Source organism: Corvus hawaiiensis, chromosome 6, assembly GCF_020740725.1.
Source record: "Corvus hawaiiensis isolate bCorHaw1 chromosome 6, bCorHaw1.pri.cur, whole genome shotgun sequence".
In the NCBI taxonomy this organism is placed as follows: Eukaryota; Metazoa; Chordata; class Aves; order Passeriformes; family Corvidae; genus Corvus; species Corvus hawaiiensis.
The window spans coordinates 42,307,270-42,329,452 of record NC_063218.1 but is presented as its reverse complement, the minus strand read 5'-3'; the positions used below and the strand labels follow the sequence as shown (position 1 = coordinate 42,329,452).

General features: G+C 38.6%; 1 protein-coding gene across 1 annotated transcript in view; it reads left to right on the top strand.

The window, feature by feature from the left end:
* Positions 1-21,703, top strand: part of TTC17 (tetratricopeptide repeat domain 17) — a 56,586-nt gene extending 34,883 nt beyond the window's left edge. The window contains exons 17-25 of the mRNA XM_048307092.1: positions 10,396-10,566; positions 10,950-11,200; positions 11,726-11,891; positions 14,213-14,333; positions 14,656-14,815; positions 15,285-15,368; positions 16,865-16,984; positions 19,184-19,327; positions 20,644-21,703. Of these exons, the coding sequence (XP_048163049.1) occupies positions 10,396-10,566; positions 10,950-11,200; positions 11,726-11,891; positions 14,213-14,333; positions 14,656-14,815; positions 15,285-15,368; positions 16,865-16,984; positions 19,184-19,327; positions 20,644-20,775 (1,349 nt within the window). The 3' untranslated portion in view covers positions 20,776-21,703. The remainder of the gene's footprint in view (positions 1-10,395; positions 10,567-10,949; positions 11,201-11,725; positions 11,892-14,212; positions 14,334-14,655; positions 14,816-15,284; positions 15,369-16,864; positions 16,985-19,183; positions 19,328-20,643) is intronic.
* The last annotated feature ends 480 nt before the right edge of the window (positions 21,704-22,183 follow it).

The following is a 22,183-nucleotide window of genomic DNA, read 5'->3' as shown; positions in this document are numbered from 1 at the left end:
CATGTATTTTTCTTGTCAAAACTATGTAAAAGATGTATAGATTGAGATTCTTAAATTGAAAAATGAAAGAATGTGGTGCTACATTAAACGTGGCATTTGTAGCTACACCAGTATCCAAAGGCTGCGCACCCACTGCTCATGCACATTGCTTCCAAGCTGCTGCTTGCTGGAAAGCCATTAAGAATTTAAAGGTTTCTGTAAACAATGCGTGCTTCCTTAAGTATATCTCTAATGCTCAAATGTCATTCTCTTTTGCATGTGTTAAATATGCTAATGGGTGAGTTTGTTCTGCAGCTTCTTTCACCATGCAAAGTATGTCTTGCTATCTTACATACATGGCCTGCTTATTTCCTGCATGGCAGTGTACTGACAGCTTCTCCCAGCAGTCATGAGTCTCACTTTGCATCATGCTCTGTTAAGAATGTTACCTGCAATGTTTAGTGTTCGGATCCATTCTGTCTCTTTCCAAGATCAAAAGGCCATTGGCTAGCAGAGGGGGGAGAGGAGAAAATCATGGCCTCAGCTGCAGGAGTAACTGAAGAAATGAGAATTGCACTATGGAAGGGAATTTAGAACTGTAGGGGAATTCAATGAGAGTTCACTGATGCAAAACCATTCAATATGAAGAAATAGCAGTACAGTATTAAACTAAATAGAATGTGACATTTCCCATTTTTATCTGCCTTTACAGTGCAGAAGATTATTCTTCATACATTACTGGGATCCTTCCTTTACCTGAGCAATAGCTGCATGTTCATGTAGGAGGAGGAGAAATGTCAGGCATTGCTGGAAGGGAAAAGATTCTCTTTCCAACTAAATTTTTCAAAACTTGATACCTTCAGTTATCAGATGTATTAACATTTCTCTGCAATGTGTGTGGTGCTTTTTTGTGACAAGAATGTTGAGAAAATGAGAAGTTTATGACTGCCTGTGTCTTCCTCTCTGTTTGAGAGGCTGTCTTTGCCAGTGGCAGTTACTTACATGTATCTGCTAAAATTTCTTACTGAATCTTAATTGGGTGCACCTCCTAGAGCTGGACCTATTTTAAAAGTTCCAACAACTGCGTATGTTCATCAGCCTTCTTAGGAAGAAGAGTAATTCCCCAGCTACATCTGCAGGAGAGGTAGTTTTACAAACATATTTATAGTTGAGCTGTACACACTGAATTAATGACTTGGTTAAAGCATGTTTGGAAGAGAAAAGAACATATGGTCCCCACATATGGGAAAAGTGACAATATGTAGTTTAGTGTCATTAGCAGCTGGCCAAGACCTTGAAGGCTGTATTCACTTGGCTTAAATCTGAGAACTTGTAAAGTGATGATGTGTAGCCTCAGCCTGTAATGAGTCATGTGGAGGTTGTCTCAAAGCAGCGTGCAATGCCATGTGCTCAGATTGAAATGAGCACTGCATGCTGAGCCATGGAGTGCCAGGCACTTAACTACCCCTGATCTGTCTGCTTTATTGATTTGTTTTTTCCTTTTAAGGTTGGTTGCCTGGTTCATGTGAGTTTGTTGTGCTCTGACTGTCCTCAAAGCTTTAAATCTATCATCTGTTCTGGCTACTAGAGACTGAAACTAGGACAGTTCAGCATTTCCCTAGAGGAAGAGATTGAAGCTTCTTGAATGTAGCCATTTTGGGGAGAAGGGACATTCTTCCAAAAATTTCTAGTCTTTCTGCAGTAGCTATTCTATGACTTCGTACTGTTCTGGCAGTGTGAAGAGAGTGTTTTCTTGTTGAATTCTAATCTAGGATGGTTGGCAGTATTCTTGTCAAACAACCTTCTGCAGATATTCCTTACTTAAGAAAAGACTAATCTGCTTCTTGATCATCATTCCGTCAACACCAGGATTTTTTTTTTTTAAATCCTATTTACAGCAGCAGTTCTGCTTTTTAATGGATTTGTGTAGGATGTGCCCTGTCAGGCAAACTGCCATGCACTTAAAAGCTCTCTTAGGTTAGTAAGGGACAGGCTTACCTGACCAGTTAACACACTGGTTTGCTGTTTGAGCTTGTCAGTACCTCTGCTTTGATGTCCAGTTAGGAGGAGCAGTTGCATGGATATCTATTCCAAACAAATCTCTAAATTGTCGTGGATCGAGTCTGACTCATAATCTGCTCTTGCTGAGCAGTATAACCTAGTGAAGAGATATGCAGATAAACGTAAATACAGCTTATCAAAACATTTTCTCAAAATAAAAAACATGGAATCATGTGCCTGTGGTATATTGTTTAAATTCCAGTATATGGTGCAAACTTTACAGACAGAGTGGTAATCAAAAGACATACATAAGGCCTTTCCTTGGCTTTGGAGTTTCAACCCCTTGCGTTCAGAGAAGTGGGAAGCTAACAGTAACCCACAGTGGAGTTGTTGACTCCTGTAGAGTTTAACTATATGATGCCATTTCTCAGTAGTAGGTTACTGTTTTACTTAAAATCCTTTTTAGACTTGAGTTCGTAGATACTTAGGATCTGTTGGAATCTACAAAATATGTGATGTTTAGCATAATAGATTGGTGGAAAAGAGAAAAGATTAGAAAGAGGGAAAAAAAATGCAGGCCACTGTAGGCTTTGCTTATGCTAATGATACTTAAACTAAGAATTTTCTTTGGCTTAATTATAAACAGATTTCACAATTGTGTTGTGTACAGGAATCTAAATATTAGTTATTTAATGTTCACAGCATGCCTTATATTGTGATCTACTGTGGGTGAGTGTTTATTGTTAAGAAATTTATAAGTAACTATTTTCTTATCTACAGTAAAAAAACATGGCCCAAGGAGCAGTCACTGAGGACAAGCCTTTGTCTTCAGAACTTTTTATGTGCTTATTTCTCTTGCTTTTTTTCCTCTCTTTCCCCAAAACAAACAAGAAGAAAAAATCCTTACTCTTGAGACACAGACTGAAATTCAGACTGGAGGGCTACTTACCTTTCTGCTCCATATATAGAAAGAGGGTTCTATGAAAGAGGCATTTTCTAGTCTTCTTTTATTTACTGACAGGATTATTGGGGGGTTACATTTAGATGTTTCTATGTTTTAGGCTCTATTCCTGGCATCATAGAGTAAGTTTCTGCTTCTAGATGCGCATTGTGAAAAAAGCTCTTATTTTAGTGGGTGGAGAGGAAGGAGGAGAGTGAAGGCTTTAGGTGGTCAATCTCTTCAGTTTTCTGCTCCCTGTTGCTGGGAGGAAGGTTGACATTTTCTACGCTGTTAAAGAGTAGCCTGCTGAATTCTTCAGAATGTTTTGCACACATGTCCCTTATTAAACTGCATTATTGTTCTATTTTAAATAGGTTTCTCTTCCCCTTTAATTTTTTTCCCATGTTTTATTTGTCACTTCTTTATATTTCATAAGGAGAATTTTTGTATCTGTTCTTCAGGGAGTGGTCTATTACGCGGTGATGAAGTTTTTCTCTCAATATGATCAAGAAATCTGGTTATGTATTGTTGGCATTTGTATGTTTTGAAAGGTTTAATCAGAACTGCTGTGATGAGACAAATAGATAACCTTTAAATCTATCGCTAAGGCAATTTAGAGGCATCTTTTTGGCTACAAATCAGATTTTAAAACTTCCTATGAGTAAGAACAGTTTTACCATATAAACCTCTTAACTGGAAAACTGTTGTTGGAATAAATAATAAAAGAGAAAGAACTTTTGTATGCTTCATTTTGTCTGCTTCAGCCTAAATTTTGATGGCGTAAATTGTCATTCTGGTTTTTGCTATGCATCAAATGGAAGCTTTTTATTTAGTTGTTTTCTGACTATTCTATTTTGAGCATGCCTCTCTTCATCTTTGAAGAAGGGCCATTGGCTATCAAAGGGAGGACTTTATGAAAATCAACTTTTAAAATACTTCATTTTGCTTTTCATTATTTGTTTTCCATACTTCACTTTTTCAATCAGTAGTTTGTCCTGTCCTTTGAAAGTGTTTATTTTTGTCCTGTAACTTCTGGCTTTTCAAAGGAGGATTTATATTAAAGGAAAAAGCTAAAAATTAGCAAATAGTGTTTGTGTGTGTAGGGAGAAAACACAGTAAAAGCTTAGTTTAAAATTTGGTCACTACACTACTCATTCTATTTCAATACTCTCACTGATACTTAACTTTATCAGAGAGGGAACTTACTGCAATCTGGTTTTTGTTATCCAGAACAGAAGTTATGATGATATGTGGGTAGTAGATATGTCTTTTTATTGGTTTATCCAGTGTGTTACAACTGTGAAAGGCACTGGAGGTCTGCTGATGTTACTGTTCTGGAGCTGAGTCGTGCATGGTTGCAATCAGCAGTGATACTGTTGGGTTCAGAGAGAGCAAGACTGACCACTGCTTGGGCTGGTTGCTTTTCAAGTCAGCAACAAGGCTGTGAACTGTTTTATGCTTCTGCTGATGTAGGTTGCCCACCTGCTTTGTATCCTTCCTGGGTCGTGTAGTGCACAGTCAATATGTGGTATTGTATTTCTCTTGAGCTAAATACAGACCTAGCAAACATTCACAGGTCAGTATTGTGCGGCCAGGTAATTCTAATTAAAACTTAGTCTTCTTCTCCTTTTACTTACCTGGTCTATCGCTTTGTTGATCATTTTTCACTAAAAATTAACTGAGAATTCTTTAGTTGTATTTTTTTTATGCTTGTGTGTGTGGAAAGCAACAAATTTGTTTGGTTTTGCTCCTGGAGTTCAGCGCAGTTGTACAGTTCAGCAGGTATGGCCTGTAACCTTTTTGATGGCAATCCTGTTCAGTCCTAAGTGTTGTGCAGTTTCTGCTTTCAGAGCTCAATCATGGGATTCATTTTGAAGTATAAATTTATATTTTTTTCATGAAAACAGTAAGAAAAGGACTGCATTAACTGTAAGCAGAATATAGATAGAACCATGTTAATTTATGATTAAGGTAAGCAGAGCAGCAATAACTGCTAAAGATAGGTCTCTTCTCTAGTTACTGCTCATCCTATTGCTTTTAAAACTCACCTCAAAAGAAGTGGCTTGCATTTTTTTTCCCTTGGCAAATGCTTTGCAATCAAATATCTGTTCATATGTGATTGGAATAACATGGTTGCTGTTAACGTCTCAGAAGATCTTTAGGAAATTGCCATGTTCATCTTGAAAGATCAAGGCAATTAGAGTATGCAGTGTGTTAATCACCAGTGTTAACGTTGCCATGAAAGTCAAAGTTCATGTTTTTATGTTGTCTAGAGGATGGTCTCCCAAACATCACTTCCCTGTGACACTGCCCTGGCTTGTTAATGTCAGATTGCAACCAAGTCACTGTGGTGCAGAAAGTAAGACTGTTCTTAAGGTGCTCATTTAGCCCAAATGTTGATGTCTGAGATCCCAGTAGTTTTAGATGCACAAAAGGTTCTGGTAGCTGAGTTCCCTCATTCCAAATTATTTTTGTAAATCCTGGTAAATTATATTGCCTGTGACACAAAGCACCGAACAAGACTGGTTCTATAAAAGTGATGGGTGATGGTGTGCTGGGTTTCAGTTTAATTTCTGTAATGAATATATTTTAGCCTAATTGGGAATATAAGATGTCACTCAAGTAGTGAGCACACCTAAATTTTTCACGACCTCTGAGCAGCATTGTTACCCATTCGCAAATGTAAAATGGTAATACAGCACCCACTCTGGCTTATGTGTCTCTGTATCTGTAAGCAGTGACTAGCAAAAGTAAAAAAAAGACTCTTTATTGATGCACTGCTGCTGAGATGTCTCTAGATGAGACTGTTCATCTGCTGCAGGGATTGAAACTTATTTCCATTGAGCTCAGTGATATGTCATTCCTACTGCAAAAAGAAAAAAAGCTGTCTTTACTGAATTTCACTGTGGGGAATACTAGTTTTAAGCATTCATAAAAAATAAGTATGGAGTTAATAACTCCTGTTAGCAGCTTGGTTTCAGTTTGTTCTTTGCTCTGACAACTCAGGTATTAGGCTGACTTACATCTGTATTAAGTACAGTTCTCTCTTGACATGATTTACCCATAAAGAGGCAAATCATTTAAATGACACATATTTCCAGATAACATGCATTTTGCCTAACCTAATGCAAGTCACTGACTACAGCAACAGTCTTTGAATCTTGTAATAATTCAGGAGATAATGCAGCTCTGTTTATTCCAGATTGTAGGGGGAAAAAAATCAGTACCTAAATTTAAAATGACTTGACTTTTAGTTCTGAGGCATTATACTGCCATTGTAATTTCTAAATATGTACTGAAAAAATTTTAAGGGAACTAGTCTGTATAACATTAGAAGTCAGGACCCAATAATTTTCATAAAACTAGGATGTTGGAACATAGATGGTGGAGTTAGGAATGCCATATTTTGCAGGCTCTGCACTGACAAAGAACTAAATGTCAGTAAAAATTTTGTGCTGACCAAAGATTGGAGATAATTTTACTTTTTATTTCTAATGCTGTTGATGACACCAAGTCATGCATCTTTAGTTGGTATATAGGAATCAGTGAAAATATTTACTGAGGCCTCATTCTCTCTGCCAGATATACCACAAGAAACAAACAGCTACAGTGGCAGTTAATTTAGATTTTTAGAACAATCAATACCCAATTTAATAGTGAGGTTTGATTACTTTGAAGACCTTACTCAAGGTGCAGTACTTCCATGTGATACACGGGGGGTGTTGTTTGTTCATCTTTCCTCTTTTTCATACTTCCTACATTTCTTTCCTTGTCTTAGGTAAGTGGCTTTCAATCTGAGCATCTGGGGTCACCTAAATTGGCAGAAATTTGCTCTCAGACAAAAAAAAAAAAAAAACCACAAACACGTAGCCCCAGAAAAGTTCATGTCATAAGGAAGGTTCGTAATTGTTTCCAAGTGTGACTTTTCTGAGAAATATGGCAACATTAAGTATGGTTCAGAGTAAGTATTTGTTATCCATTCATAGATGGAGCAAGTCTTCAGTTACTGCATCACGTCTCCCTCCTAAATATTTCTCCTTCCTTGTGACAGATGTCAACACTCTGGGTGCTTCCCTCTTTATGCTAAGTGGATTTCAGCTTAAGAGATTGGAATCACCCTGTTCTAAAGAACTTGAGACTAACTTTCTCTCTAAGGTTTTTCAGCCCTACCAATTGCAGTAGGTACCACAGCTTCAGTGGACATTTGAGAAGGATCCTGAAAATCATGAAGGTGGTTGATATTAAATGGGATGGTTAATTGAACAAATCTTTCCTATATTTAAAGTTTGGTTTGTGCTAATGCTGTATGAGTGTGTTCACATTGGCCAAAAAAATTACAAGTTATAATAGTATGGGAATAGAGTCCTTTAATATGCAATATTGTGTTCTGCTTTTAATCTCCAAAGTCTCAATGCTTCAGTTTAGAGTTTGTATTTGCTTTTTTCTCCAGAGGATTTCCTTTTGTAAATTAGGAGCTACTCTGTGGTTTTTTTCTGCCGATTTCTACATTAACCTGGCACAGACTATTTGTGTTATTTGCATCACTTTAAATAAAGACCTAGACATTTGTTTTGTGCCATCACTATGATTTTTGTTTCGCTGTCTGGAATTTGGTAACCAGGTGTCATAATACACAAGATAAGACAGACTCTGATCCACTTCCCTCTGAGCTTTCTTAGCTGTACAGAATCAATAGGAAAAGTGACAGCAGCTGCTCTCAGAAAATAAATGGGCAAGAAAGTGATCCTTCTCTAGTAAATTTTCAGGATGGAGTAAGCTGAAGTTACCAAGTAGCATGTAGAAGTTTTAGACTTCCAAGTTTTGTAGCTGTAATATCACTGTGCCAGCACTTTACACCCAAAATTCGTATGTGCAGATTTAGACAGCCAGAACATATGTGAAATATTAATAATAAATAGCTGAGCATCTGTAGGTCAGTGGTCACTTTTGTCCTTTGCACAACAAAGGTGCTGGAAGTATCACAGTGATATGACCAAAGTTCTGTAGACAGAGAATGTGCCTGGAGTTTGGGGCTGTGTTGTTCCCTTGCTGGTCTCACACTCTTCCCCACTGGACTTCCCTGGTGGGCTTCAGGCATCTGGCTGACAGAAGCTGTGAAGTTCTGACTTGCAGTGTTTCAGTACCACCCGTCTCATGGTTCACTCACTAGAGATCTTCAGCTTCCATTGGTTTTTCAACTAGCATCGTAGTCTCCAGCAACATCAGACAACTGAAAGCAGCAATTTGAAAAAATTAGGTCACTCAGGTTTCTATATATAGCAGTTCTCAGATCCCAAGAAAGCCAGCACAGTCATCTAGTCTGTTTTTAGCTGTCAGTGTTTGTAAATTAATATTAACAGAGTTGGTGTTAAGTAGACTTTTAAGTGCCATCATTTTTTTTTTCTGTCTGCTTGCACTTTCCAGCTTTTTTAATTCTTTTTGGCATTTTGATTTCAATTAAAAATAGTTGTCTGGGTTTGAGCCCCTTTGCTTCTTTCTTCCTAATAATGATGAGTGGATCTTCAGCAAAGGGAATTGTGGTCATCACATTACTGAGAAGCACCTGACTTGCATTGAAATTAGGCTGGGTTGATGTCAGGTGGGGGGTAGCCTAAGAGTTCTGTGTGCACCATTTCTCATAAACTAAACATGAAGATCTCCATATATTGAAGTGATTGTTTTATCTTCTTCTTTTTCTTCTTTTTTTTTTTTTTTTTAATGAAACCAATTAATTTTTTATTGGCAGAATGGGAGAGGTGGGCAGGGAATTGAAGAAAGAATCAATGACTGATAGAGTAGAAAAGACTGAGTATAACTGTATGGTAGATGTTAGAAGAGTTTATGAAGTTAACTGCTTCTGTTTTATATATTTACTCATTGTTTGTCTTCTTACATAGAGCAGAAAAGGTAGGACAATAAATAGTTTTCCCAAAGGGTTTATAAACAGTTTAATTTGTTTGATTTTTGTCACTCTTACCCACAGAGAAAATACTGGTCTGTTTCTCCTCCAAATATGGCACCTGAGTGTTCTCAGATGGAGAAGCAGAAAGCTAAAAGCTGTTGTTTTCACTTTGCAGAGAAGCAGTGGAACAGGTTACCCTTACATGAGAGTTAGAACCATCCTCTCATCCCACTGGCCTGATAAAGGAGTAAAACCTAAAATTATTCTTTTGTTGGGATCATTGTGTGAAGTAGAAAAGAGTCACTGATCTACTTTATTCACATTCTTGTTATTTTATGCTGCTGGTTGAAAAAAAAAATTCTTCCCAGAAGCGTAGAGAAATACAATTTGCATTCAGGAAGGTGGAATGGGGATTGTACTTGAGAATCTCGCACTTAATTTTTCTTTTATTCAACTGTATGCTTAATCCATTTGTATATGTGTACTATTTTCACTCACAAGTGATTATAATAAAGGAAGGAGGAGTTTGAGAGCAGTAGCTGAGTACATGGAATATGTTTTTCTCAGGGGTGACAGGCTTCCTGTGTGATGAGACAGGTGCACCCAGTCTGTGTCTCAGCCCTGTAGCTGCGCCTTGGGATTTGGGGCAGTTCCCAGCCTCTCACACGTGGAGAATCGTGTCATTAGCTGTGCTCCCTAAACACCTGTGGCCCTGGGAAGTAATCTGTGTGAGAAAATCTGAGATCTGTAGTTAAAATGTACTTATTATCAAAAATATTGTTACTAAGATGCAGGTGGCCACCCTTTGAACTGTCTGACTGCTTATGTGGCACTGAAGGATGCTCAAAGGCTACTATTGCAAGTGTGCGCTTTTTTGTTTCTGCTCATTACTGACTCTACATTTAGATTTTTTTTGGTGTTATTCCTAGCTCTTTGCATTTTGTGGAATGTGAACTTGTAACTTGAGCACAAAATTATAGACGTTACATTTTCAGCTGTATAAATTTCTGATTTTTTGCACAGATTAATGCTCTTGGCTTTTGTCTGACTGTTTAATGAACTATAGTCATACCAACGTGCTGTCTGTTGCTTGCACAGAAGGTCAGAGTCTGGTATTCCCAGTTCAGTCTGCCTTGGCCCTTTTTCCTCTTGCAAGTAAGCATGGTGACCACGATGGTGTCTTAAGTGAAAGTTCATATGGCAGGCAACCCCTTCATATGGTGCATTGTCACTAAAACATGTCTTGGGAGTGTTCATTGGAGTTGCTACCAGCACACAGTAATTTGTCATGTCCTGTGTAACCCTTCCCTTGGAAGGCAGCTGGTTTTTCTTTCATTAGCAGTTCACATACATACCTAATAGCATAGTTTCCTGTAACTGTTTTACATGATCTCCCTTGTCAATGGGCAGATCAGTTTTTTAATCGCTGAATGAAGTCTTTGATACCTTGTAGAATTATTCTTTTAATCCATATGTAGAAACTAGAAGATGGTAGCTTCCACAATACAGCTTCTGCACTTGTATCCAGGAGGAGCTTTCTCTCTTGGTATATCAGTAAATTTCTCTCTTTCAGGCCACTGTCATGAGAAAAATACAGATGGCAGTTATGGCAAGGAGAAATACTTTGATGACCACTATGAGTCAGCTACAGCAGTGACAGAAGGACACTCTGAGGGAGGTACAGAAGATCCAGAAGTCCTTACTCAGAGTTCAGCAAGGGATCCCTCCTTCTTGAGACTGGAAAGTAAGTCAGCCTTACAAAATCAGTTATGGAAAATTAAATAGTTTCTAGATTTTTCAGAAGAGCTTTCTGTTTTCCTCCGAGAAGCTGTTTCCCCCTCTGTGTCCCTAAAATAACAAGTAACCCATAGACTAGTTTGATTCTCTTCACCATTCTTCTCCAGGCATAATACGGATGCTTATTTGCAGTGGGGAAGTCTGCATTGACTAGTTCTCGCTTTTTGCAGTGTGCAGCAAGTAATCAGTGATACTTGGGTTGTGCAAGCAGAAAAGTCAGGTCACAGCAAAAACATTCTTTTTATACAAAACAATTTTACAAACTGTATAAAAGAATGTTTTAAGACAGGGAAAATAATTTTTGAAGATTTTTATGGTATTCCCTCTTAGACACAGTCACTGCAGAAAGCAACGGTTCAGAAGGAGTGGAGGGTTTAGAAGATGATCAGATGTCTGAAGAGATGCTGGCTTTGGTGGATGAGTTTGAAAATTCTTGGCCTCAGGAAGCTTTTGAAGGGGCACTGGAGGTAAAAGGTCGTCGAATGGACTTACAGGGAATCCGGGTCCTGAAGAAGGGATCTCAGGATGGACTGGCCAGCTCCTGTTTTGGGGACTGTGGTGATGATGATGAAGCTGAATGGGTAAGTTTGAATGAGTTTACTTAAGTCTTGAACTAACTGTTGTAGGGGAGGGAAAGATGAGAACAGTTCAGGGGGTTTAACACTGGAAGATACAGATCTATGAACTTCCCCTATGGGCCTAAAAGATGTAGTTGTTGATTGCTGGTGTGAACTAAACAAGTAATTTCAATCCAGCACGAACTTCTTGCTCACAGTTAAAAATGAAAAAAGATTTTAACCGAAAGTTCTGGTTGGCATGAAAACACAGAAGTCTCTGTTGTCTTCATGTTACCAGTAAAATATATAATGAAAAATGCCTTTCAGTTCTCCAGCAGTTAAACTGATTTTCCCCTGCTTTGGAGATCAGAAGTTGTATACTTTGTTTGCATGGTGTGATGCAGGCTTTGAGAATGGGTTGAGATGGGGAGGAAAGGAGAGAGACAAAGGTCTCATCTGTAACATCTTTGGACTAAAACAAGTGGTGCATTGGAGCTGGTAACATGGTGTTTCTTACTGTTAACCTTGCTAATACTGTTCTTTTGGTAGATCACTTTTCAGGTCAAACGTTTAAAGAAACCGAAAGCTGAAAGCTTGGATCTCCAGGAGCCAGTTGGGAAAAATGTGGAAGAAGGGACTAATGCAGAAACTGAAAACTTTTACCAAACTGCCCTAGAGATCAGTGGACCAAAGATACCTTCTCCTGGACCAATAGGTAACCTGCTGCTTCTAGAGAAAGCAAATCATTTGCAGCTTTTGTATTATTATGGTTTATTTCCTTTGCAGCCTTTATAGTACACTGGTTTATTACTGAAAATAAGCATCACAAAGACTATGTAGTGAAATGTCCCCTCTAGATGAGTACATGGAAGAATAAGAAATCTCTTCCATCTGCACCTTCTTGATGAAGTGCAGCCTAACTTTATATATTGAGTGAAGTTAATTTCCAGAACTTCTGGTGATGAGGTGGTGAAAGTGGAGGATGAAAGAGGTAGGTATTGTGAGTAGAAGTTGTAAAAGAGAGAGGGGACTTAAGTGATCTCTTTTGAGTAACTGAATGGGCAGAGAAGTTAGTTCATCAGGATGCAGAATAAGAGTTTGGACTGACTTCTGGCTAAGCGTAAGACATACAACTCAAAGAGAAAGAGCTGAAAGATTAGTGAAAAAATGAAGTAAATAAAAATTAAGTGCTCTGCTATAATTGTTTATAAGAGAAAACTTAGAGACTGTCTTCCAGAACACTGGAGTTACAGAAGAGTAGAGTTTTGCACCAACACAGATGAGATTTTGAGAGGCAGATGGGAGTTGTTGCTAGTTGAGTAACAGGAATTGTAGAGCAGTCTGTTAAAATTGTGGCAAAGAATAAAACCCAAGCAAGTGGGCCCCATACTTTTTGTCTTACCTTTCAACATTGCTAAAATCTTAATATTGTGGGACTGATGTGTAAGCTAAGTTCTACAGTGCATCTTAGTCCTTGATGATTTGATGACCTGGAAAGTGATTTCACATTTTGAAGGCTTTTACATTAAATCTTTAACAAGCTCCTTTTTTTAGCAACTGACAAATGTAGGTTATTGAATTAAATATTTAGACTGCAGGGGGGAAGGAATACATGAAAACAGACTATCAATTGTGAGCACATACCTGTCCTTTCCTTGGTGTTTCTCTTCTTTCCCTCTGAGTTACTTTTGTGTCTTTATTACATGCCATCCCTCAATTATAAAGTGATCTTCCCAGCATTCCTGTGAGGCAGGGTTGGCTGGCATCCTCTTTGCAAGAACTAAATCATCAAAATTTAAGTAACACATCAAAGGTCACATGGGGAGTTCTTGGTAGAATGGGGGAATGATGGTATCTGTCCTGCATTTCACTCCTTCCCAGGCTATTGAACTGTCTCTGCAGCATTTCCATACCTCTTGATGTCCTTTGCCAGTAAGAACTTGCAATCAGATAGTTCACACTGGTGGTGATGAGAACTGATCATTTCCCTCTGAAATTTCCCTTTGTATCTCGAAATTAATTTCCCTTTTATCACAATACTTTACAACACACATGGTATTGCAGACATCTTCGTTATTTGCAAAATTATGATGAAGTGGTTTACTATAACTTGGATGAGAAATAGGAATTACATCCAAATGGGCAAAATTTCATGTAACTAGAAATAAATACTGAAATGTTGTCTACATAGCTGGTTTGATGGACTGGCATGTTGTTAAACTTGGCTCTCCACTGTGCAAATCTGCTATAGTGAGTTTTTCTTACATTCCAAATAGTTTGGATGTTTCTGATACAAGAGGAAAATGTTTCCTAACATTTGACGCAGGCTATTTTCCTAGGACTTGATACAGTATCCACCAAATTGAGGGAAAGATTTCAGTAGGCTTTAGTTCAGATGTGAAGATCAGGTTCTTGTTTCTCTCAGTGAACCATTTGTTAACATAAAGCAAGTTATTTGAGCTTTCCCTGCCTTGCTTTGCTTCTCTGCAGAATGGGAGAGCTGAAGTGTAATTGTTAAATAGTTTCAGGAGTGTTGCTATATTGAGTGTAAGAACACAGTAAAAGCCACTGACTGTCTCAGATAATACTCATTGAACAATATTGGCAGTATTTTTTGCCTGAAATTGTCAAAAGATAGACCAATCAACTTTAACTAGTTTTTAACTGTAGCTGTAGAACATTAATGATGACTCACAAACTTGGTTTAAGGACATTTAAGTAGAGACATTACCTGTAAACAAGAGTGGCAATTCTTCTTAATCTGTAGTTTTGGAAAAAGTGTAATGAAACAGGTTTTGAAACGTTATTTCCTGATCTGTCTTGCACACAATCTGGTTCTGTCTGTGCATCCTACCAGCCCCATTCAGTCCCTTTAGGTTCAGGAATGTTGTTAAAGAAATGTGTCTGCAAGACAGTGACTTTTATAATGTAGGGGATGTATCTACTGGTATCAAGTATTTTAAGAATCATTGTACTGAAGTAGAATGTGTTTCCCCTTCCAGAAAGTTTCTTCTATTTTTGTTTTACTTTCTCAAGGAAAAAGGCGTGACTACCGTAGCCTTGGCTGGCCAAGTCCTGATGAATGCCTGAAGCTCCGCAGGGTAGAGCTGACAACTGTAGCCAGCACGTGGCTTGCTGTTTCTGCTAAAAACATTGAGTGAGTATTGTGGATATGAACCCTAAGTAAGTTAATTACACAAAGCAAGACGTGGTCTTCAGTGTGTGTAAACTGAAGATTTTATGTTATTACGAAAGAACTGCCAGGATTTCTAAGAAGCTTGTGAAAGCATGATGTGGGATTTCATCAATTAGACTTGCAAAGAAAAGCACAGGTGCAGATGAAAGATCCACTTCCTTTTGCTTCTTGAGCTGCTCAAATGAGATTCTGCCAGGTTCTGGGTAGTTTACTTTCACTAGAGAACTTTCTAATGACTATTGTGTTCTCTTAACTAATTTGACTTGTTTTATGATATTTGTAGCATTACAGAACACATTGATTTTGCCACACAGCTGCAGGAACCAGCCATGGAGCCCCTTTGTAACCCAAACCTCCCAGCCAGTATGCATACTTTGGACCACCTGCAAGGTGTCTCTAGTCGGGCCAGCTTGCATTACACTGGAGAAAGTCAACTGAAAGAGGTATGCCAGAGCTGAAGGCTGTCACACAAAAATGGTCATACCATGGCAGATTCAGGATGCATTTAGCTCAGTGCCTTGTCTCCAGAGGTGACTTTCAGTGAGTGAATGCCTGGATAAAACTGTAAGAACAGTGCAACATGAAATTTTACCAGAATGTTTTCCCAGCCACCTACAGTCTGGCCTGGGGGAAATCCTAAAACACCATTAGTGTCTGTATTTATAGCTCTTCATGGATGAATTAGTGAAAGTAAAGTCCAACTCAGCATACTTAAAATTTCTAGTGTTCTTAGTATTCAGTGCCGTGGAGTTATAACACTGTGTTATAGTATCAACTCAAGATAGAGAGTGATGTTTAGGTTGAAGCAAGATGCAGCATCTGTAAAAGGCTGGGCAAAAACGCAGTCAACAAGGAAAGGGACGTCTCTTACCAGGTTCCAGCACCTAAGCACTTTTACTTCCTCTTCCACAGGTCCTACAGAATCTTGGCAAAGACCACTACTCACCACAGTCACTAGAACAAGTTGGTACTCGAATAGCCAAAGCTTTGGAAAAGGTATGTGTAAAGGAGAAAATGAGAAGTCTGGGCTTACTGCTCATGACTGGCATAGTGGTCAATCTGGTCTCAAATCATTTGTCTGAAATCCTGCTCAAGGAATGTATTAGTACTTGGACTAGGGATTTGTGTCTCTTTAGCATCTGTAATGCCCTCACAGGTATTTTGTTGAGGTATATCCTGTGCTTATACCATCAAGTGTCTTCCGTATCTCTCTACTGAAACTTTAGCTTGTCAAATGTCCCAGTGTTTCCTGCCCTGTAGTGAGCAGCATTGCTAATTATTGATTTATTTAACTATTTCAGCAGTTCTCAGCCCTCTTCTTTCTTTTTATGCTACATTGACTTAGAGGTTATGGAAAGTTGAGTTAAGCCATGTCTCCCTTCTCCAGTGACATTCCTGGCATGCAGCAGTCAGACAGCTCAGAGGGGCTTCCTGTTATTTCAGCCTGCTGCTTCTGCCTGGTGTAGTGTTGGCCTGAAGTGTCAGATGTGTTCAGGCAGAGGTGTGGTACCATGTGCAAGCCTGCACTTCCTGTTCTCCCCAGAGAAATCCATGCTTCCTAGCTAAAGGCTACTAAGGACCTCAGCTGTGAGCCCTAGCATGAGAGGATTTAGGGACATAATTTTCACAGGATCCACAAAGCAGACAGGGATGCCAGGATTGCTGTTCTGTATTTACAACTAGTAGGGAGAACATCCCAAACTACCATAGAAAAGAGGACTCTGTGAAAACAGTTTGGTGCCCCTAGCCCATTCAAGTAAAAGCTGTCTGAGGAACTTACTGTGCTTTGAAATTAAAACCAGTATAGCTTTGCCCATCCCCTGAAAGCAAAGATACTACTCTTATCCTTACGTTACAAGACTTAATTTCTTTTCACTTTAGATATATACTAGCTTTTTCTCTTAGATGCTAGTTTCCTCTGCAGACAGGAAGCTTTATCCAAATAAGCTGAATATTTAGTGCAGAGACCAGAAACAGAATTCTCAGTATTTTCCTTTATAACACAGGGCATGGGAGTCAGCCAGCCAGAGGCTGGGCTTTGTCAGGCTTCTGGACTGAGCTGCATCCCAGGGCATCCTTTCTCTTTCCAGTGACCACAGGGAGCCTACAAGTCCAATCAGCTAATTTAGATAATATTTTTTCCTTCATGTTGAGTTATGTGTGTGAACATCTAGATGCTCAGCATCAGAGAGCTGGTTAGAAGCTATTGTGGCTGCTAAAACTGTTGTTACTGTTGAAAGCTATTTAACTGCTATTCCTTTCCTGAAGAAATGGTGTTGTATTTGGAATTTGCTTCATTTGGCAGTCTCATTTACCTGACTACTGCATATATGTTGTGAGAAACTTTTTGCTGCTTTGAAATAGTTTAATGCTCTTCTTAAAAGCGTTAACACCCTCTACCTCAGTATATCAAATAAATTGGAAGAGTGAAAGGTAGGATGATTATTCACTAGGGGTGTTTACATGAGTTTTTTGTGTTCTTCTTTTGCCAGAATCAGACTTCATGGGTCCTCTCTAGCATGGCAGCTCTTTACTGGAGGGTGAAAGGCCAAGGAAAGAAGGCAATTGATTGTTTACGGCAAGCATTGCACTATGCACCCCATCACATGAAGGTGTGTACACATGTGCCCACTACTCAGATAAAAGAATGTCTTGCTTGTCACAGCAGAGCTTTCACAGACTATTGTTAAGGCCAACACTGTGTATGAGGTGTCTATAGTGTATTAGATATTAGCTAGATGAGGTGAAGCCTCAAGATTTTCACCACTTGTTTAGCGTGGACTGTCTCTTAAAAAAAAATGGTAACTGCAGAAAAGGTTCAGTGGAATTTCCTGCAGTTCAGTGGTTTTGACACCTCTCTGGGCATCCTGGGCTTGAACTTTGCACTGTTAGTTAGGACTTGGAGTCTTCATCAGCCTTTGTCTGGCCAAGTCTTCTAACCTAAGATGTGGGAGTTTATTTTCTGGTTATGCTTTTGAAGAGGGGAGTATGTCTTCTGGTTGTGCTTTTAGAGAGGGTAGGAGGGTGATTATCTAAAGGAGTTACTTAAATCTTAAGCATTTGGGCTGTGAATCTCAGCTGGACACTAGTCCTTGACTTCGTGCAGCAGTTCTTTACTCAAAAAAGAAGGCAGTACTTTGGACACAGTCTTCTCTTTAGTGTTCCAGTTGGCTGAAGTGCTCAGTACCCTTCACCTTGCCAGGTGCTGTGCTGAGCATTGTAATGTCTGTTCTTAAACACCCAGCTCCCCCTTGCAAACTGATAAATGCAATATTGGCTCCTTACTCAACATAACAGATTTTTCTTTGGTACATGAGCAACAAATTGTGCCGCATGGAAAAATGTAAACTCCATTGAAATCTTGGTCTTCAACCTTTCTCTGAAAATTGGGAGAGAAAGTAATTCACACTTCCAGGATATTATTAGGAGGATTTAACCATTAACCGTAGAAAATGCTTCAAGTAAGAAATGCACATCCTCACTGCACATCCTTTGTATCTTTCCTATAATTCTCTTTCTTTGCATTATGCATTTAAAACAAGGTTGGAGCCAATCTCTTAACACATCAAGCTTTTGCTTATTTTCCTGTCTTTCTATGTAATCAGTTCCTCAGGAAAGGAGTCCTTAGCTGTGTGATTTGTAAGGGTTAGACAATGGATTGGAAACTACAATTCGGCAAGATTATGGTGGAGTAGTGCTGTTTTCTAGAAGTATGATAAAATGCTACTTGAGCCTGGATGACTCTCCGAATTTGTGCCTTGTTTTTGTCCTCCGTATTGAAGCTGCCTCCAAAGAAAACTCTGGATCTTGTTTGTAAAGACAGAGCTGCAGCTTTTACTCAGAGTTAGCCCTGGATTAAAAGCTATTTAGTGTATTTCGATTTATCCATCCTCTTTGCTTTTATGCACTTTGGCTACTTTCTCTTGACTTTTCTCATGCAAATAAAAGGTAATTAATTTTCCTGTGAACTTCTCTTATGATTCTGACTTCCATAATATCTGCTTTGCAAACATGAATAATTTGTCCAGCAAGGTACTCTTTGACATGTGAAGGTCAAGGATTCGAGGATCACATACATCCAGAACTTTTTCTTATCCTGTTGAAGGCACCTCAGCCTTGGTACTAAGCGGTGTTTTGTGCTTTGAAGATGTGAAGCCCAGCTCCCAGAGAGTCTGTTATGGCTGCCAGGACTCTACAGTTTTTTCAGTCGGACAACGTCACAGTTGGGAAATCCAGGAAATAAAAAACATTCCATCAGTGTCTAGCTGAGAAAATTTTATTTATAGCTATTACTCAGTATCAGAATAAGATTTCTATGGCAGAGGCAGGACAAAAATGATGCATCTATTGCACTAGTGGTTAGATCATGTTTTCACTTCCCTGCTGTCCCCTTTGTTCATATTCCCTTTCCTTTTATGCAAGAGCTGAAGGAGGGTATTCAAACAAAACAGCTTCTCTTGTCTCTGAAGAGTGCACCTCATCTTTGGGGAGAAAAATAGTGTAAGAGCTTCTAAAAACTAAATGTGCATACACTAAAGTGAGTTAATTTTCGAGTTGTTTTTCTATCCAAGAGTAATATTTATCACTACTGTGAGTGGATGTGGACATGAGGTTTTTTTGTTTGTAACTCAGGCCCAAATGCAGTTTTATATTAAAATAGGTTTGGATCATTGCTCTCAACATCAAAAGAGAGGGAGGTGGGGTAGGAACCAGATGAGTGCAGCTTGGTGGTGGAGTCTTCTGTTTGTCTTGCTGATCCTGAGACAATTTCAATGGACAGAAACTGTTTATTGCTTGTTCTTCTCCTCCAGGATGTACCACTAATAAGCCTAGCAAACATCTTCCACAACGCCAAACTCTGGAATGATGCCATCATTGTGGCTACCATGGCAGTGGAAATAGCACCGCACTTCGTGGTTAATCATTTCACACTGGCAAATGTCTATGTAGCAATGGTGAGTGTACTGTCACCTGGTTATGGCTGTCTTTGGGACACTATTTACGTGTATGTAAAAGTCTTATTCTCACAAAGAATGTTGAAGGAGCAGCGTTCAAGAAACTGGGGTAGGATCATCAAGAAGGAATATCTTTAGAAAGACAAAACTTCCATTACTTATTTTACTCCTATTTCTCGTTTAGTACTTTAAGGCCAACATTTTTATAAGCTGGCTTAAGAATGCTGTGTGCAAAGCTTTGTTAAGACAGTAGCAAACAGTTGGTAGTTTGGGTTGTCCACCCATCTAAACACAGTATATTTTTATAATACTGAAAAATTAATGATGAATTTGGTCTCTATCCTGAAGAGCAAAGCTTGGAATAGTAAGTAAAACCCAATTCGCAGTTATGGTGAACAAACACAAGGGAAGTTCAGTTTCAATAGCTGGATTATCAATGCCCAACATAATTTGTAGCTTGAACTCAAATTTCTTCATACTGTCTATATATACTATTAAAATACACCTTTTTAAAAAATCAAGATTTACAACTCACCTTGATCTAGTTAGTCTTTATGATATGGCCAGAAATTAATATTGTCTCTACTGCATAACTAAAGTTACTGAGAAAAGGAACTCAAGAGAAAAAATAAGTGATGAAACTGACTGAAAACCCCAGAATGTTTTGGGTCATTTCTCCTCTCATTTTTCCTCTAATACACTATCAGATGTTGGCATGCTTTCCTAGTTAATAAAAAAGCAGGGTGGCATAGGTAATGAGATTTCAGCTATACAAAAATAGATGCTATTTCCACATGAATGCTTCTAACTACCAACCTGGAGTCCAGCTTATCAATTGAAATTGTATAGCTATTGTATGCTCTTTAAGTTTTGGGGGGGTTTTGTTGAGTTTTTACATTGAATAATCCTTTAAAAATAATTTCAGGTTGTTTCTAAAAATGTTAGCTTTTCAGAAAAGTTGATGGTTTTTCATTGTCCATGATTTTAAAGCTTTGATCTACTCAAATTCTGACTGAAATATGTTTTTAAAAGTTACTTTCACAGCAAGAATACAAAGATGTACTATTAAAAAGAAAAGGCAAGAACATTGGTCAATAATTCTCAGCATTAATTTGACTCCTTTCCATGGATTATGCAGAATTGAGTCATTAGCCCAATTATTTGTGGAAGAAGGAAAAAAATCCTAAATCACAAGGATTGGTTCAGTTACTTTTGTGGATATCACACTGCACAACTTGTCGGGATGGGAAAGGCATAGAAAATGCGTTTACTGGTTTTAGAATCTGACTCTTTGCACTCTGGTTTCTTTTTCACAGGAGGAGTTTGAAAAGGCCATGAAATGGTATGAGTCAACACTAAAGCTTCAGCCGGAGTTTGCCCCAGCAAAGAATCGAATCCGCACCATTCAGTGTCATTTACTTCTGAAAAAAGAGCGACGGTCTCCTTAGAGATCAGCATCTTTCTCTTTTTTAAAAATGTCATTATTCTCTATTCTGCTCTTAAGTGTGCTAAGATAAATTGAGGAATTGAAATTTTCAACAAGACTGTTAAAAAGAGATGGAATTTGGATCAAGGGGTCTTTTATTATTTTTTTGTCAAATATAGGGGCATCTTTGGAAAATATATTTCACAGACCATAATTTTAAAACATCCGTGTAAATATTAAACCAAGAAACTTCCATGAGTCCATGACCACCTGTAACAGGACCTAGGCACTGTTAGTTTTTCCGTAATGCTCAGATTGGCATCAGCATCCAAAATAACTTGCTTCGTGTCTTATAACCTAAGCCACTGGAAATGCAAAGCACACACCCGTACCAAATAGTAAGGAGAGATAATCAGCAATTCATCCATGTGAAACTCATGCTTTTTCCGGTCTTGTTCACTCCATACCACATTACCTGCTTTTTTGGAAGGAGAGGAACAGACTTCTAAATATTTCTTAAAAAACATGAGAAACATGAAGCATTTTTGGAATTGTTTGTTTCTGTTAGGGAATGAGGAGGGAACAGCAGGACCCTAAAGTCAAAATAGTTTTTAATCTTGCAAAAAAAAAAAAATTGGTAAAACTCCCAATAAGATGTTTTATATTTGTCTGTATATGCATAGCCCTCTGCCTCCCTGAGTGGTTGATTTACTAATTCTTTGTTCACTGTATTTCTAGCCGTTTTGGAATAAGGTGCAAGTTTATGCTCACCCTGAGCCATACTTTCAGCTGCCAAGGAGGAGGAGGGACATGGTGTCAAGGTATCAACAGCAAAAAAGTCTGGTGGAAGATTTCCAAATCAAGTCTGTCTTTGGTTGGTGGAGGACATGATTCTCCAGAATCAAAAAGGGCACATATTTGAAATAAAATAAATTGTTTATGAACAACTCGCAGCTTCTCCTGTACTGTGTGTGTCATGCGCCACTTGCAAGAGTCCAGGTTAGTCTGGAGGAGCTACAGCCTTTCCTTGGGAGCAGACCAAGCTGGGAGCCAGGGCAGCCTTTAACACTCCTGATCAGCCAGTGATTTTGTGTGTACCCTTGGAAAATTCCTTTCACCTCTGTGTCTGACACTGTTTGTGGCAGAAGGAGATAAGGGGAAGTTAACTAACTCAGCTGTCATGTAACCCACTCTGCAGCTTCTGGTGTCAAGCGTGCTTCTTAGTGATTCTTTTTAAAGAAGTAACAATGCTTATGAACTTAACTAGGTGTTTTTTCTCACCCAGTGTTTTTCCTGTCTCATTGATGCAAATTAAGAGTAAGTATGGCAGTGGTAGAAACTATGATATCGGTGTAATTTTTATAATACTGGAACTTACTACTTCATAAAAGGATCCCTGAAACTTTTATATATGACTGAAGATGAGCACT